The sequence below is a fragment of the Hypanus sabinus genome, chromosome 4 (assembly GCF_030144855.1).
Source record: "Hypanus sabinus isolate sHypSab1 chromosome 4, sHypSab1.hap1, whole genome shotgun sequence".
Classification (NCBI taxonomy): Eukaryota; Metazoa; Chordata; class Chondrichthyes; order Myliobatiformes; family Dasyatidae; genus Hypanus; species Hypanus sabinus.
The window spans coordinates 59668273-59682002 of NC_082709.1; the positions used below are offsets into that span (position 1 = coordinate 59668273).

Consider the following 13730-nt stretch of genomic DNA (forward strand, 5'->3'; position numbering starts at 1 on the left):
CTGACATGATTTAAAACACTTGTGGATGTATAGAAGGATGGGCATTCCCCTTAAGGTGGACCACAATATATATACAAAGATTATATGATAACCCCTCTTCTACATCTGATTTATTCAGGTAAAAGTACCACAAAGGCTCAAGATATATGTTCAAGATATTCTCTCAGTGTATCACCAGCAGAATTTTCTAATTGTGCAACTGCCTTGGAATTAAAACATACCCATTTATTAAACTTATAACCAGGATTTTCAAACAGTGGAAACAACAAACACAAAGCTTTCAAAAACAGGTTAAAGACCTTGAATGCTCAAAAACCTTGCCAGTTCTAGAATTGAAGCATATAATTAAGAATAATCTTACTTGCAATTCAGTACATTTTCAATGATTTAATCACTGCTACATGCATTCCCCTTTTTTCTGCAATGCATGAAGTCATTTCATGGGATAAAATTAACTGCTGTACTGTTAAGTAAAAATGTGACCCTTTACACTCATGATTACTTTCATTCAGTTGCAATGTTTAACATAAGGAACATTTACAGTAAAACATAAGCTATTCCAGTTTACACAGAAGAAAATAAGCACGTTAATGGCCGTGCATGAAGAATGAGCAGGAAAAAGCAGCAGGCACAGATATAGACAATTTTCATTCCTTTCCTGGCCAGGCTAGGTTGTAATTTAAATTTTGCTGAAAAGTACTTGAATCTTCAACTAAAATTTCAGAACAATTTATTTTTTTTGGATTTTGATATTTTATGCTGATAATTACAGAACAATAAATAAAATACAGATGTGCTAAATTTGCCAAAATCCAATCAAAAATTACCTCAGTTGAATGAATTGCATCCCTTTGGATAAGATGGACTTGTGAGAACAGTGTACTCATGTTCATAAATAAAAATTACAGTGTTTTATTTTGAATACAAACAAATGCTGCAGCTCATCAAATTAATGATATTTCCAAATCTGGTGAATAATTGCAGTAGGTGACTATATAGAATCAGTAATACTTCTGTTTTACAAAATTTTCATATTTTTCTAGTCTAAGGAGGTGAGTAGATTTTCTCCTTCATTTGAATTTTATGGGAACTCCATTAAATTAGAGGTTTTATCTATAAACTTTTTTATAAAGAAAACACCATGGGAAAAATTAATCATTTAATGTTACTGATGCCAAGCTTCATAAAATGATAGTAGATTGTGCTACAGATATACATACAAAATTTCAGCTGGACGATAAGTATTGCGAACAGCTCTGGACACGAGTGCAGCTTGGATTTATCAGAGTTACTGTATGTTTGAATCCCAAGGGCTGGATAATGAGGAGAGATTATACTAATTTGAGCTGCTTTCCCTAAAATTTAGAAGGTTAAGGGTGGGGGTGGTGTTGATTTAGTTATCAAGGTGTGAAGGAAACTGGTGGGGAGACAGAAGGAAACAATTTCTGCAGGTTGGAGAGTTTTAGAAAGAGGATCAAATTAGAACCAGGTATTTAAGTGTGGTTAAAGAAAAGATACTGCACAGGAGAAAATTGGAATTCCCTTTTTCAACTGGCAATTAATGTAAGGTCAGGTCATTTTAAATCATTGTTGATATATTTTTGATAAGCATGGCTATTGTGGTGTAAAGCAAAACAGATGAACCATCATTTTACTGATGGGCAGATAAATGCTCAAGGGTAAAAGGTTTTTCAATGATTCTATGCCCAGGTTAGCATATCCAATCTGTAACTTGATTTGTCTGAGCACACCATATATTAGGACAGCAACTCTTGTATCTGAATTCACAAAATATGCTCCATTGCTTTTTAGGATACCATGTGCAAGGAGAGCTAAATTTGACAAAAAACAACCAATTAAAACAAATACAAAATGCTAAAATTTATGGGAACTGCTTTCTGCATAGATTTTTTTTTACAGAAACTGAAGTAAACACTAGTCTTCAAAAAACTTGTATATTTGATTTTAAAAAAGTGTACTGCACAATTAAATGAAGATATAATTGCTGACATCACCTTTCAGTACAGAAGCCAATTAGAAGTATTCTGTATATAATCTTTTGTGCTACTTCAAAAATCTAGCCAGTAGCCAAGAAAAGGGACATGTCCTTATTTTAGAAATACAAAATAAAAACATTAGTTTAAAGTTACAAGTTAATAAATACATCTGACATATGGAATTCCAGCAGCTTTCAATTCCTAAAAATCCCAACACTTCTCTGGGTTCAGACAGACAGAACAAATTGATCCTGCTCAATGGGCTTCTTCACCCACATGCCTAATCCACTCTTCTGGAACTCTTTGATCAGGCTCTCCTTGGCAGCTTGATATTCAACAGCAGCCTGCTTTGCTTCATAGTAAGAACTGGACTTCTCGTGCTTGGATTGAAGCAAGCATGGCAACTATAGAAATAGGAAAAAAATATGTTGAGTGAGGAACGGGAGAAGAATGGGTTACATCCATCAATGGATATAAATGAAAATAGTGTTGAAATAAAGTAATTCAGAATAAAATCTTCATTACATATTTTCCCATGAGACGTTGCTCATTGTAGGAAATGGAATTAACATAAAATATCAGGATTGCAAGTGAATTTTTTGCCATTTATATTCTGCTACTCTAATAGTGAATGTTTCTTTCATTGGCAATTAATGCCTCTTCAAAAATACCTAAATGCAGCTGTGGTAGTTGCTATACTGACTGCAGAGTTTAACAAGTTATCATTCAATCCAATTAGCTAACAAAATAACATCATCTAGTGAAGGGAACTCAACATTCCTATAACTAGATAGTTTTATATGGGATTCTAACCTAATGATTTCTGAAATAGCCTAACCACTCCATTTACAAATAACAATAAATAGTACTCAACCTTAGCTTTTCATTTGTAGAAGTGATCGATGTGAAGGAAGTGTGAATATTATCTTCATATCAGAGGTAATTTCACTGTATCATGTAGCATATATACTGCAGTGCTATATGGGTGAGATGAAGGACAGATCTTGAAGAACAAAAATGTGCTTGTATAAACCCTTTTGCGATTTCAACACTGTTTAGAATACTAGGGCTAACTCATGAGCTGCTTAGAAGCTATTATTTACAGGTCCACTTGCATATCTGTATTAGTTCATGTACCTCTTGCTGAGCTGGTTCCCAAATGAACAGAAACAATTAAGTTTCCAATACTATATACCATCAGAATACAAATAACATGACTTGACGTAAACCACACAAATTCATGAACATGCCATAATCCTTTTGAAAGTCTTTACTCATCCTTTCATTTCAGACAGGACATTCCAGATCATCATTTGCACACAAAACCAATCTCTTTAGATTTAGCAGGCTCCTGATGAAGGGTTTCTGCCCGAAACGTAGTTATTATCTCCTCCCATAGATGCTGTCTGGCCTGCTGAGTTCTGCCAGCATTTTGTGTTTTTTCTCTCTAGATAATATTAACTCTAGAACATAGAAAACCTACAGCACAGTACAGGCCCTTTGGTCCACAAAGCTGTGCCAAACATGTCCTTACCTTAGAATTTACCTAGACTTACCCATAACCCTCTACTTTTCTAAGCTCCGTATACCTATCCAGGAGTCTCTTAAAAGACCCTACCATTTTCGCCTCCGTCGCTGCTGCTGGCCACCCATTCCACACACTCACCACTCTGCATAAAAAACTTAACCCTGACATTTCCACTGTACCTACTTCCAAGCACCTTAAAACTATGCCCTCTCGTGCTAGCCATTTCAGCCCTGGGGAAAAAGCCTCTGATTATCCACACGATCAACACCTCTCATTATCTTATACACCTCTATCAGGTCACCTCTCATCCTCCGTTGCTCCAAGGAGAAAAGGCCGAGTTCACTCAACCTGTTCTCATAAGGGATGCTCACTAATCCAGGCAACATCCTTGTAAATCTCCTCTGCACCCTTTCTATGGTATGAATGTGTTTCATATTTATTAATTCTTCCCATTCCACACAATTTTTGAGTGCAATATTTTAGCTTGTGAATCATTTGTTACAAGTTATTATGTACTGTAGTTCAAAGGCAAACACACTTGTGTAAACCACTGAATGGATGACACTAACTTAACAGCTAATGGACACATAACTGCTGTTTTGAGCATTATTTTCCAAAAAGAACCAACAGCTTCACAGGAAATAATGTATAGAATGTACTAAAAATCTAGAAGCAGTAAGAATGGGCAATCAAACAGCTTAAGCTCCAGCTGCCTCTATACATAATTTACAGAATATATACAACTAATGCATCAATCTCCATGTACTGACTTAAAGGTTTTGAAGTAATATCAGTTTGGCTAGGTTTGGGACTATTCACGTGAGTGAGAATCAAGGGCAGAAATGTCTAGCAGAACAGGCTTAAAGTGGCTGTGTGGGAAACTGAGTTTTAATATGCAGCTGACCAGGCAGTATTTAACAGAACATAAAAGAAGTTTACTATATCAGACTCTTAGAAGATGCGGTTTTGAATGCCTTAGAGAAAGTTAAAATGGTAAATCTGCTGGAATGAAAAACTATTCAGAAACTTTAAGCTGTTTGAGAGAGAAATTCTTCTTTGATCTTACCTTGGCATGCAAGCGTAACCAGCGACTGTACAGAGCATGTTTACACAGCCGAGAAGGTCGCCCCATGTCATCTTTTCCTGTCATGGCATTAATGATTTCCAAGGCAGAATCCTCTACAGCCCAATTGACACTGAAATTCGGTGCTTTGCCTGGCTGACGTGATTCAGTGTTACTTATACCTGAAAACAAACAAGTTCGGCAAAGAGCTATAGTCAGATGTTGAAACAATGAAATGAAGTGGAGTGTAGCAGTCACAAATTTCTTTGAAGGGAATAAAATAGGATTTTTATATTTTCATGTATGTAGTTCAGCTTATGGCCTGGCAATATCTGTGGAATGACTGAAAGTTAGGAGGAAAATGGCATCACTATTGCAATGAGTTTTAAGGCCTGCTAAATTTATTTCTACTTGGTGTGGATCCAAGGGCAACATTGTAGTTATGCAATTTGATTGTAACCAATTTTTGACACCATATCAGAGCCTGGATATTGAACAGATTGGCCTCATTGGTTAGGAAACATCGGCTCAATTGAAAATCTTTAGCATTGATTGGCATCACTTTTAATATTCTTCCAAAGGTAAAATTTAACCTTCATAAGCTCTAATTCTCCATGAATGAAATGTATAGACTTTTTAGGCTGTAGCTTCTAGGTACCATATCTGAGTGAACGTGGTTAGGATTTGTTCACTTTTGGTTCTCTCCACTCCCCACTTCCATCAGGCAGAAAATACAAAAGCTTGAAAACATATACCAGGCTTAATTATAGCTTGCATCCTAATTTTAAGAGTCTTGAATGAACCACTTGTATGATAAGATACACTCTTGATCTGTTTACCTCGTCATGGCTCTTACACCAAAATAAGGTCTTCTTACACTTTCTCTGCAACTGTAATGCTTCATATTCTACACTCTGTTTCTTTTCCCTTTGCAGCTCACTGATCCACTTACTGTATGTTTGGAGTAGCATGTCTGAATGAAATGCTAACCTAAGTTTGTCACGTCACTATCTCAGAACATGTGACAATAATAAACCAATTACCAACTTATTGCACCTATGAAATAATTCAATAACACACTTTGTGTAATTCAAATTAATTTGGAATCTTTTAGTTATTATGACCTGGGCCCTTTACAACTTTTCAGGTATGTATCAATAACCATGTGAAATATTAATCATCCTTGCCTCCAAATCAGAAGGCTGTGGATTCAAGTACCATTCCACTAATGTGCACAATAATCAGCACAGAGGAACTCCTGCAGAGATACTATATTCATAACGAGTCAATAAACTGAACCACATTTTCCCTAAGTGGATGGAAAAGATCCTAGGACAATCTTAAAGGAGGAGGATGCTTATGCAGTGTCAAGGCCAGTGCCTTTCTCCTCATCCAGTATCAACAAAAACAAATCTGCATCAGACCAACAACTTGCATTTATACAGCTTTTTGTAAATCAATGAAACACCAAGATACTTGGTAGCAGTACTATCATACAAAACTTCACAGTAAATGTTTGATCAAGGTGTGAGGTTTTAAGAACTTTTAGAGGAGGAAGAAGGGACAGACATCTGTTCCAGAAAAGGAAAGAAATTAGGACATGGACATTGAAAGTACCTTTGGTGTACTGATCAAAACCATAGGTGTGCAAGAGCTTGGCAAAAGCTGCATTGATTGAATGAAGGAGAAAATGATGAAGTGCACAGAGCTAATTGAAAACAAGGGCGAAGATTTCAAAACTGACTAATTCTTAGGATGGGAGACAAGTCAGGTCTATTACCACAGTGCAGCATAATGAGTAAATGACATGTTTTCTTACCCAATCCTTCCCACCTGTACCTTTTAACTCAGACACACAAAACCATAGACACTGGAGCAGAATTAGGCCAATTAATCCATTGAAACTGTTCCTCCATTCCATCTTGGCTGATTTATTACGTCTTTCAACTCCATTCTCCTGCTCTCTCTCAGTAATTTTTGATATCCTTATTAATCAAGAGCCTATCAACCTCCACTCTAAATATACCCAATGATTTGACTTCCACAGCCATCTATTGCAATGAATTCCATAGATTCACTACTACCAGGCTAAACAAAATTTCTCCTCATCTCTGTTCTAAAAGGACATCTTTCTATTCTGAAGCTGTGCCCTCAGGTCCTAGACACCTCCACTATAAGAAGACATGGAGTAGACACCATGTCTACTCTATCTAAGACTTTCAATATTTGATAGGTTTCAATGAGACCCCCCCCCACCCCGTTTTTCTAAACAACAGCAAACAAAGGCCCACAGCCATTGAACGCCCTTCATATATTTATCCTTTTAATATCCCAGGATCATTCCTATGAACATCCTCTGGACAATTTCCAATGCCAGCACACCCTTTCTTATACAAACTCCATTTCCAGAAAAGTTGGGATATTTTCCAGAATGCAATAAAAATGAAAATCTGTGACATGTTAATTCACGTGAACCTTTATTTAACTGACAAAAGTACAAAGAAAAGATTTTCAATAGTTTTACTGACCAACTTAATTGTATTTTGTAAATATACACAAATTTAGAATTTGATGGCTGCAACACACAACAAAAGTTGGGCCAGGGGCATGTTTACCATTGTGTTACATCACCTTTCCTTTTAATAACACTTTTTAATTGTTTTGGAACTGAGGATACAAATTGTAGTAGATTTGCAATTGGAAATTTTGTCCATTCTTGCTTGATATAAGACTTCAACTGCTCAACAGTCTGTAGTCTCCATTGTCTGATTCTCCTCTTCATGATGTGCCATATATTTTCAATAGGAGATAGATCTGGACTGGCAGCAGGCCAGTCAAGCACACTCACTCTGTGTCTACAAAGCCACACTGTTGTAGACTGTGCAGAATGTGGTCTGGCATTGTCCTGCTGAAATAAGCATGGACATCCCAGGAAGAGACGTCGCCTTGATGGCAACATATGTCTCTCTAAAATCCTAATATATGCCTCAGAGTCAATGGTACCTTCACATACATGCAACTCACCCTTGCCGTGGGCACTGATGCACCCCGATACCATTACAGATGCTGGCTTTTGCACCTTTCACTGATAACAATCAGGATGGTTGTTTTCATCTTTGGCACGGAGAACTCAACGCCCGTTTTTTTCCAAAACTAGCTGAAATGTGGACTCATCTGACCACAGCACACGGTTCCACAGTCTTTCGGTCCATCTGAGATGAGCTCGGACCCAGAGAACTCGCCGGTGTTTTTGCATAGAGTTGATGTATGGCTTCCTCCTTGCGTAATACAGTTTCAAGTTGCATTTCTGGATGCAGCAACGGACTGTGTAAAGTGACAATGGTTTTCCAAAGTACTCCCGAGCCCAGATGGCTATAATTGTCACAGTAGCATGACGGTTTCTTAGGCAGTGCTGCCTGAGGGCTCGAAGATCACGCGCATTCAACAGTGGTTTCCAACCTTGCCTTTTACGCACTGAGATGTCTCTGAATTCTCTGAATATTTTCACAATATTATGTACTGTAGATGTTGAAAGACCTAAATTCTCTACAATCTTGCGTTGAGAAATGTTCCTTTTGAACTGACTAACAATTCTCTCACGAATTTTGGCACAAAGGGGTGAGCCACGACCCATCCTTGCTTGCAAAGACTGAGCCTTTGATGGATGCTACTTTTATACCCAGTCATGATACCTCACCTGCTACCAATTAGCCTGCTTAATGTGGAGTCTTCCAAATGGGTGTTACTTGAATATTCTGTGCACTTTTCAATCTTATTTTAACTCTGTCCCAACTTTTGTTGAGTGTGTTGCAGCCATCAAATTCTAAATTTGTGTATATTTACAAAATACAATTAAGTTGGTCAGTAAAACTATTGAAAATCTTTTCTTTGTACTTTTGTCAGTTAAATAAAGGTTCACGTGCATTAACATATCACAGATTTTTGTTTTTATTGCATTTTGGAAAATATCCCAACTTTTCTGGATATGGGGTTTGTATAAGGAGCCCAAAACTGCTCACAATACTCCAAGTGCAATCGGAAACTTGTCTCATATTGCCTCAGCATTACATCCTTGCTCTTATATTCTACTCTCGAAATGAATGTTAACCATACATTTGCCTTCCTCCAACGCAACCTGCAAATTAATCTTCAGGAAATGCTGCACAAAGACCTCCCTCTGCACCCAATTTCAGAATTTTCTCCCTTATTTAGAAAATAGCTTACGCCTTTATTCCTTCTACCAAAATGCATGACCATTCTCTTCCTTAAACCACATTCCATCTGCCACTTCTTTGTCTATACTCCTAATCTGTCTAAGTCCTCTGCAGACTCCTTGAGTTCCTCAACACTACTTGCTCCTCCAGCTATCTTAGTATCTTCTGCAAATTTGGCCACAAAACCAACAATTTTGTCATCCAAATAACTGACTTATAATACAGGCAGGAAGAATTGGATATGTAAAACTCTTAGTTGGGTAGAACCTTGAAGGCTAACTAGGGAGGATTAGAATAGTCAAATACACAGGTAACAGACAAGGGAAAAAGTTTAGTAACACATTAGCTGAAGGAAAGGGGGGGCAGAACAGAGGGGCAGTTTTATTAGTATTAAAATATGGAGACAAAAAACCAGCATTGTCAAATAAAAAAGCAAGATTGCATAATGTTATTTCTGTATGTCTGTTTAAGGAAGATTACTTTGCACAGTTTTCCCATTGCCTTTCTAAATTACCATGGTGCCTACATCCATTTCAAAGCTACCTTAGAGGCTGTAAAGCATGCTGAAATGACCAGAAGGTGAGAAATACAAATGTTCTTATTTTCTAAATTATCCTACCGAAGGTCCAAGCCATTATCGCAAACAAATATCAGTTCTAGGTTGTCAAGGATTTCAAAAGACTGGTTAGAAGGGCACAATCGTGGCAGATGGAACTCAGTCGAGAGAAATACAAGGTAAAACATTTGAGGAGGTCAAACAGATTAGTGATACAGAAAGATCTTGTAGTGCATGTGCACTAAGCCTGAGATTCTTAGTACAAGTAGATGTGGTCAGAGGAATTCAGGATATTTTCTTTTGTCAAATGAAGCACTTAAAGTACATAAAAGGTCATGCTAAAACTGTACAGAAGGTTACCAAACTATGCAAGGCTGTTACAGTATTAGAAAAACATCTGAAGATGTTGCTAGGGCCAACATGTAGATACTCCTATATTTCTGATGCTGTTCATTTCTAAGGGATAGAAGTCAAATCTGAGTTACTTCAATGCATTAAAGATGTTAAACATTGCAGTAATGGTGTTTACTTCCTGGATGACAGCGCTGGCACTGCACTTATCCTAGCAAGTAAACAATGCAGATGCTATAAAACCATGACCAGAAGCAGAGTAACCTGTCACAATATCCAGTGAAAAGTGTTTACCTTCATTTCCAATTATCCCATATCTTACTGACCATACTTGACTAAATATAACAAATCACAGAGTGTGAGTCTGATTCCTGAAGAATATTACCAAGGTAGCTCTCTTGTTCTGCACGACTATCTCAGGAACTTGAAGTCCAGCTAGCTGAATACAAGATACACAGCTGTAAGGTTGTGGATCTGTCACGGTTAAAATACCTGAGTTCCTTATCTAATTATCACAGGCTTTGATAACTTCTTCAATCAATTCCATCAAAATAGCAGTTCCCTATGGGCAGCTGATTCAAACACTGGTGCTCCTATCCAGTGGAATACTCTGAGCACATACAATCTGCGCACTTTGGATTTCTCTCCCAGAGGTTATAATTTTAAAAGACTGGATAAATTTTTCGTAACCTCTTAACATCTGAATGAACAATGAGCAAGTTCAGTAAGTGTTTGACATTCCTTAAGATATAGCAAGTAGAAGTTAAATCAATTAGTACGGAAGCTATGAAATGAAATAAATCTCCTCTTCCTAAATCTTACCTTATCGTATTCATTGTTAGATTGTTGTCAACTTTTATAGATTATATGTAGTAGCAATCATTTCAAAGCTAACATTTTAGTTTATACACGGTTGAAAATAAAAGATTTGAGTTGCAAAACTGTACACATATGAAAAAAACACAGAAACTGCAAAACATGAGAAAACTTATTCCAGAAAGTGTTCCACAAAAATTTGATACTGTACATTTTCCACAAAATATGGACAGACCTCTTCCCTATGCAGATATTTAGTGAATTGTTTACATTGTTACACTGCTTCCAACCCCAATAAAAAGCGTGGAAATAAAAAATATGGGTGTGGGAAATCTAAAACAAGAAAAGCTGGAAACTTCAAAATACTTTTGAAAACATATATGGCTTCTTTTTCATCATTTTGACAACAACTGTCAAATAAAATTATCATTGTTTAATTTCTGAGAAACTTCCACACTTACCACATTCTACTTCTAAGAAGAAATGTTACCAGTAGTAAGAGAAATATAACCGATTTCTGAACTGGCTCCTGGCTAACATATATAATTTAATTCAACGCCTTCAAACTCCATATTTTTGTCCAATGTAGCAAGTTTCTTTTCAAATTGTCAGTCTTCTTGTTTGATATTCTTGTCACACTTTATGAGCTGACAAATCAGACTATTTTCAGACATGATATTTGACCAATCTGCAAAATCTGGCTTTTATATTCTGAGAAAGATGGATTATCTTTTCCATTCTGTCATTACCATGCAGATTAAATAAATCATGCAGATTAACCATGCAGATTAAATAAATCTTATTTCTGACCACAGAAAAGTTCAAGGGTCATTACTTCACAAGTATTATACTCCAAATGGAACAGAGTAAAAATACTAAGCTTTAGATAAAAGTTCAGAACAAAGAATAGTTTAAATAGGACAAGGCAAATCAATTCTTATACAAAGTCAAATAGAAAATTTATTGCCTCAATATCAGAATCCTTGTTCAGTCCAAGTATGGTAACAGTTTCCAAAGAATACACTCCACTTGCAACACAAATTGACATATTTTGGACAGTTATGTAATATTATCTATTGCTACATTCACCGCACTACTTGTTAAGTAAAATAAAAATTATAAATATGCAAGGTCAGACAGGTTTATTATAGCACATTCATTCTTCTTAGTCTTTGAATTAGTGTTTAAAAGTGAATGATTAGTCAAGACTCTGGGAGTAGAGGTGACTGGAGGTCGAAATGGTGGCAATTCAACGGACAAGGCATGCAATTTAACCAGCTAATTTTTTCCCGGTTACAACTTATTAACCCAGTCAGAATTAAAAAGATTTAAACTAGTTTTATTCATCAGCAAAGAGTGGTTAAGAAACAGGATCATCCTCACGGGACTGTTCGTTTCTTGACAACTATTAAAAGCTGCTTCTTATCTCAATGCTTCATTCCTTTGATAAATGTGACACATCTGAATAAAATTTGGTTGGAATTATAGGTGCATTGAATAGCAAGTTTTCAGATAACACAAAAATTAGAGTTGTGGATACAGAGGAAGGTTGTTGAAGGACTCAGCAGGCTGAAGGCCAGTTGGAAATGTGAGCAAGGATATGGCGGATGGAGTTTAATATGAATAATTTTGAAATGGTGCACTTTGATATGTCAAACGTAACAGTAAATGGCAGGATTTTCAGGGGCATTGATAGACAGAGGGATATTGGCATATAAGTCTACAGGTTTCTGTAAGTGGCAACACCAGTAGATAGGGTGGTAAAGATGGTGCACAACATGCTTGTCTGCATCACTCAGTGTCAAGTATAAAAGTTCGGAAGTCACATTTCAGCTGTATGAAACTTCAGTTTGGCCACTCCTGGAAGTATTATATTTAGTTACTATGTTGAAGATGTGGAAGCTTTGAAGAAAATTCATAAGAGGTTAATTGGGATGTTGCTTTGATTACAGTGTTATAGAGGAAAGGTGGACAATGCCCTTAGATGGAAAACCCTACAAAGAGCAGAGGATAAAGCCCAGTCCATAATGGATAAAGTCCTCTCCACCACTGAGCTCATCAGCAAGGAGTGCTGTCACAGGAAAGCAGCATCCACCAAAATGGACCCCACCATCCAGGATGTGCTCTCTTCTTGCTGTTGCCATAAGGAAGCAGGTATAGGAGCCTCAGGAACAGTTATTACCCCTCAACTATTAGGTTCTTGAATCTGAGGGAATAACTTCACTCAGCCCAACACTGAACTGTTCCCACAACCTATGGACTAATTTTCAAGGACTCTTCATTTCATGTTTGATATATATTGCTTATTTGTTTATTATTATTTTTGCTTTTTTGTATTTGTGCAGGTTTTTTTCACATTGGTCGCTTGTCCATCTTACTTGTGGTTTTTCATTGATTCCATTGCATTTCGTTGTATTTACTGTGAATGCCCCCAAGAAAATGAATGGCAGGATGGCAGTATAGAGTGACATACATGTACTTTGATAATAACTTTACTTTGAACAAACTTAGATTGTTTTCTCTGGAGCTTCAGAAAAAAAGGATCATGTGATTCAAAATAAAAATTCTCAGATAAACTGATCAAAATATCTGGTTGTAATATTCATTTATGTGAACAAAAGAGATGGGAAGCTGAATACTTTCACAAGGCACTGTCGGATGATCATGAAATAAAACACTGTATATATCTGTAAGGCTCTATCTCTGAGGGTTGTAGGGGCAGAGTACATTGAAAAGGAGGAATGGTACCTTGGAACATTTGAAAACTAGGATAAGACTGTTTCAACAGGAGTCAATATGTCAGTGAGCATCAGTGTGAAGGGTGATAGGTTCTAAGCAGCAGAGGAATACCTCATGGCTTTCGAGTGTAAAATGTGGCACTTGGACCATGTTTGTCTGGGATCAATCATCTAAGGGTAACAATGCCATGAATGAGAGTTTCAGAGAGGGATTCGCTTCCAGATGAGCTCAATGCCTTCTAAGCTCATTTCAACCACCAAAACATGGAGGAACCATCAAAAACTCCCACAGTTATCAATAATTCTGTGATTTCAGACTCTGAGGCTGACATGCAAACCGCCTTCAGGAGGGTGAACCTACGAAAAACATCCGGCCCAGACTATGCTGATTAACTAGCTGGAGTGTTCACTGAGATCTTTAACCTCTTGCTTCAGCAGTCTGAGGACAAACATCTTAACATTTACAC

General features: G+C 36.9%; 1 protein-coding gene across 4 annotated transcripts in view; it reads right to left on the reverse strand.

Annotated features, from left to right (window-relative positions):
• Positions 1-1376: 1376 nt before the first annotated feature.
• The window catches only part of LOC132392805 (double-stranded RNA-specific editase 1-like), a 351001-nt gene continuing 338647 nt past the window's right edge, over positions 1377-13730 (reverse strand). For all 4 annotated transcript variants that reach the window (XM_059967199.1, XM_059967197.1, XM_059967201.1 and 1 more), the window contains 2 exons: positions 4592-4770; positions 1377-2401 (listed from right to left, as the gene is read on the reverse strand). In XM_059967199.1, coding sequence (XP_059823182.1) covers positions 2225-2401; positions 4592-4770 — 356 coding nt within the window. In that variant the 3' untranslated portion in view covers positions 1377-2224. The remainder of the gene's footprint in view (positions 2402-4591; positions 4771-13730) is intronic.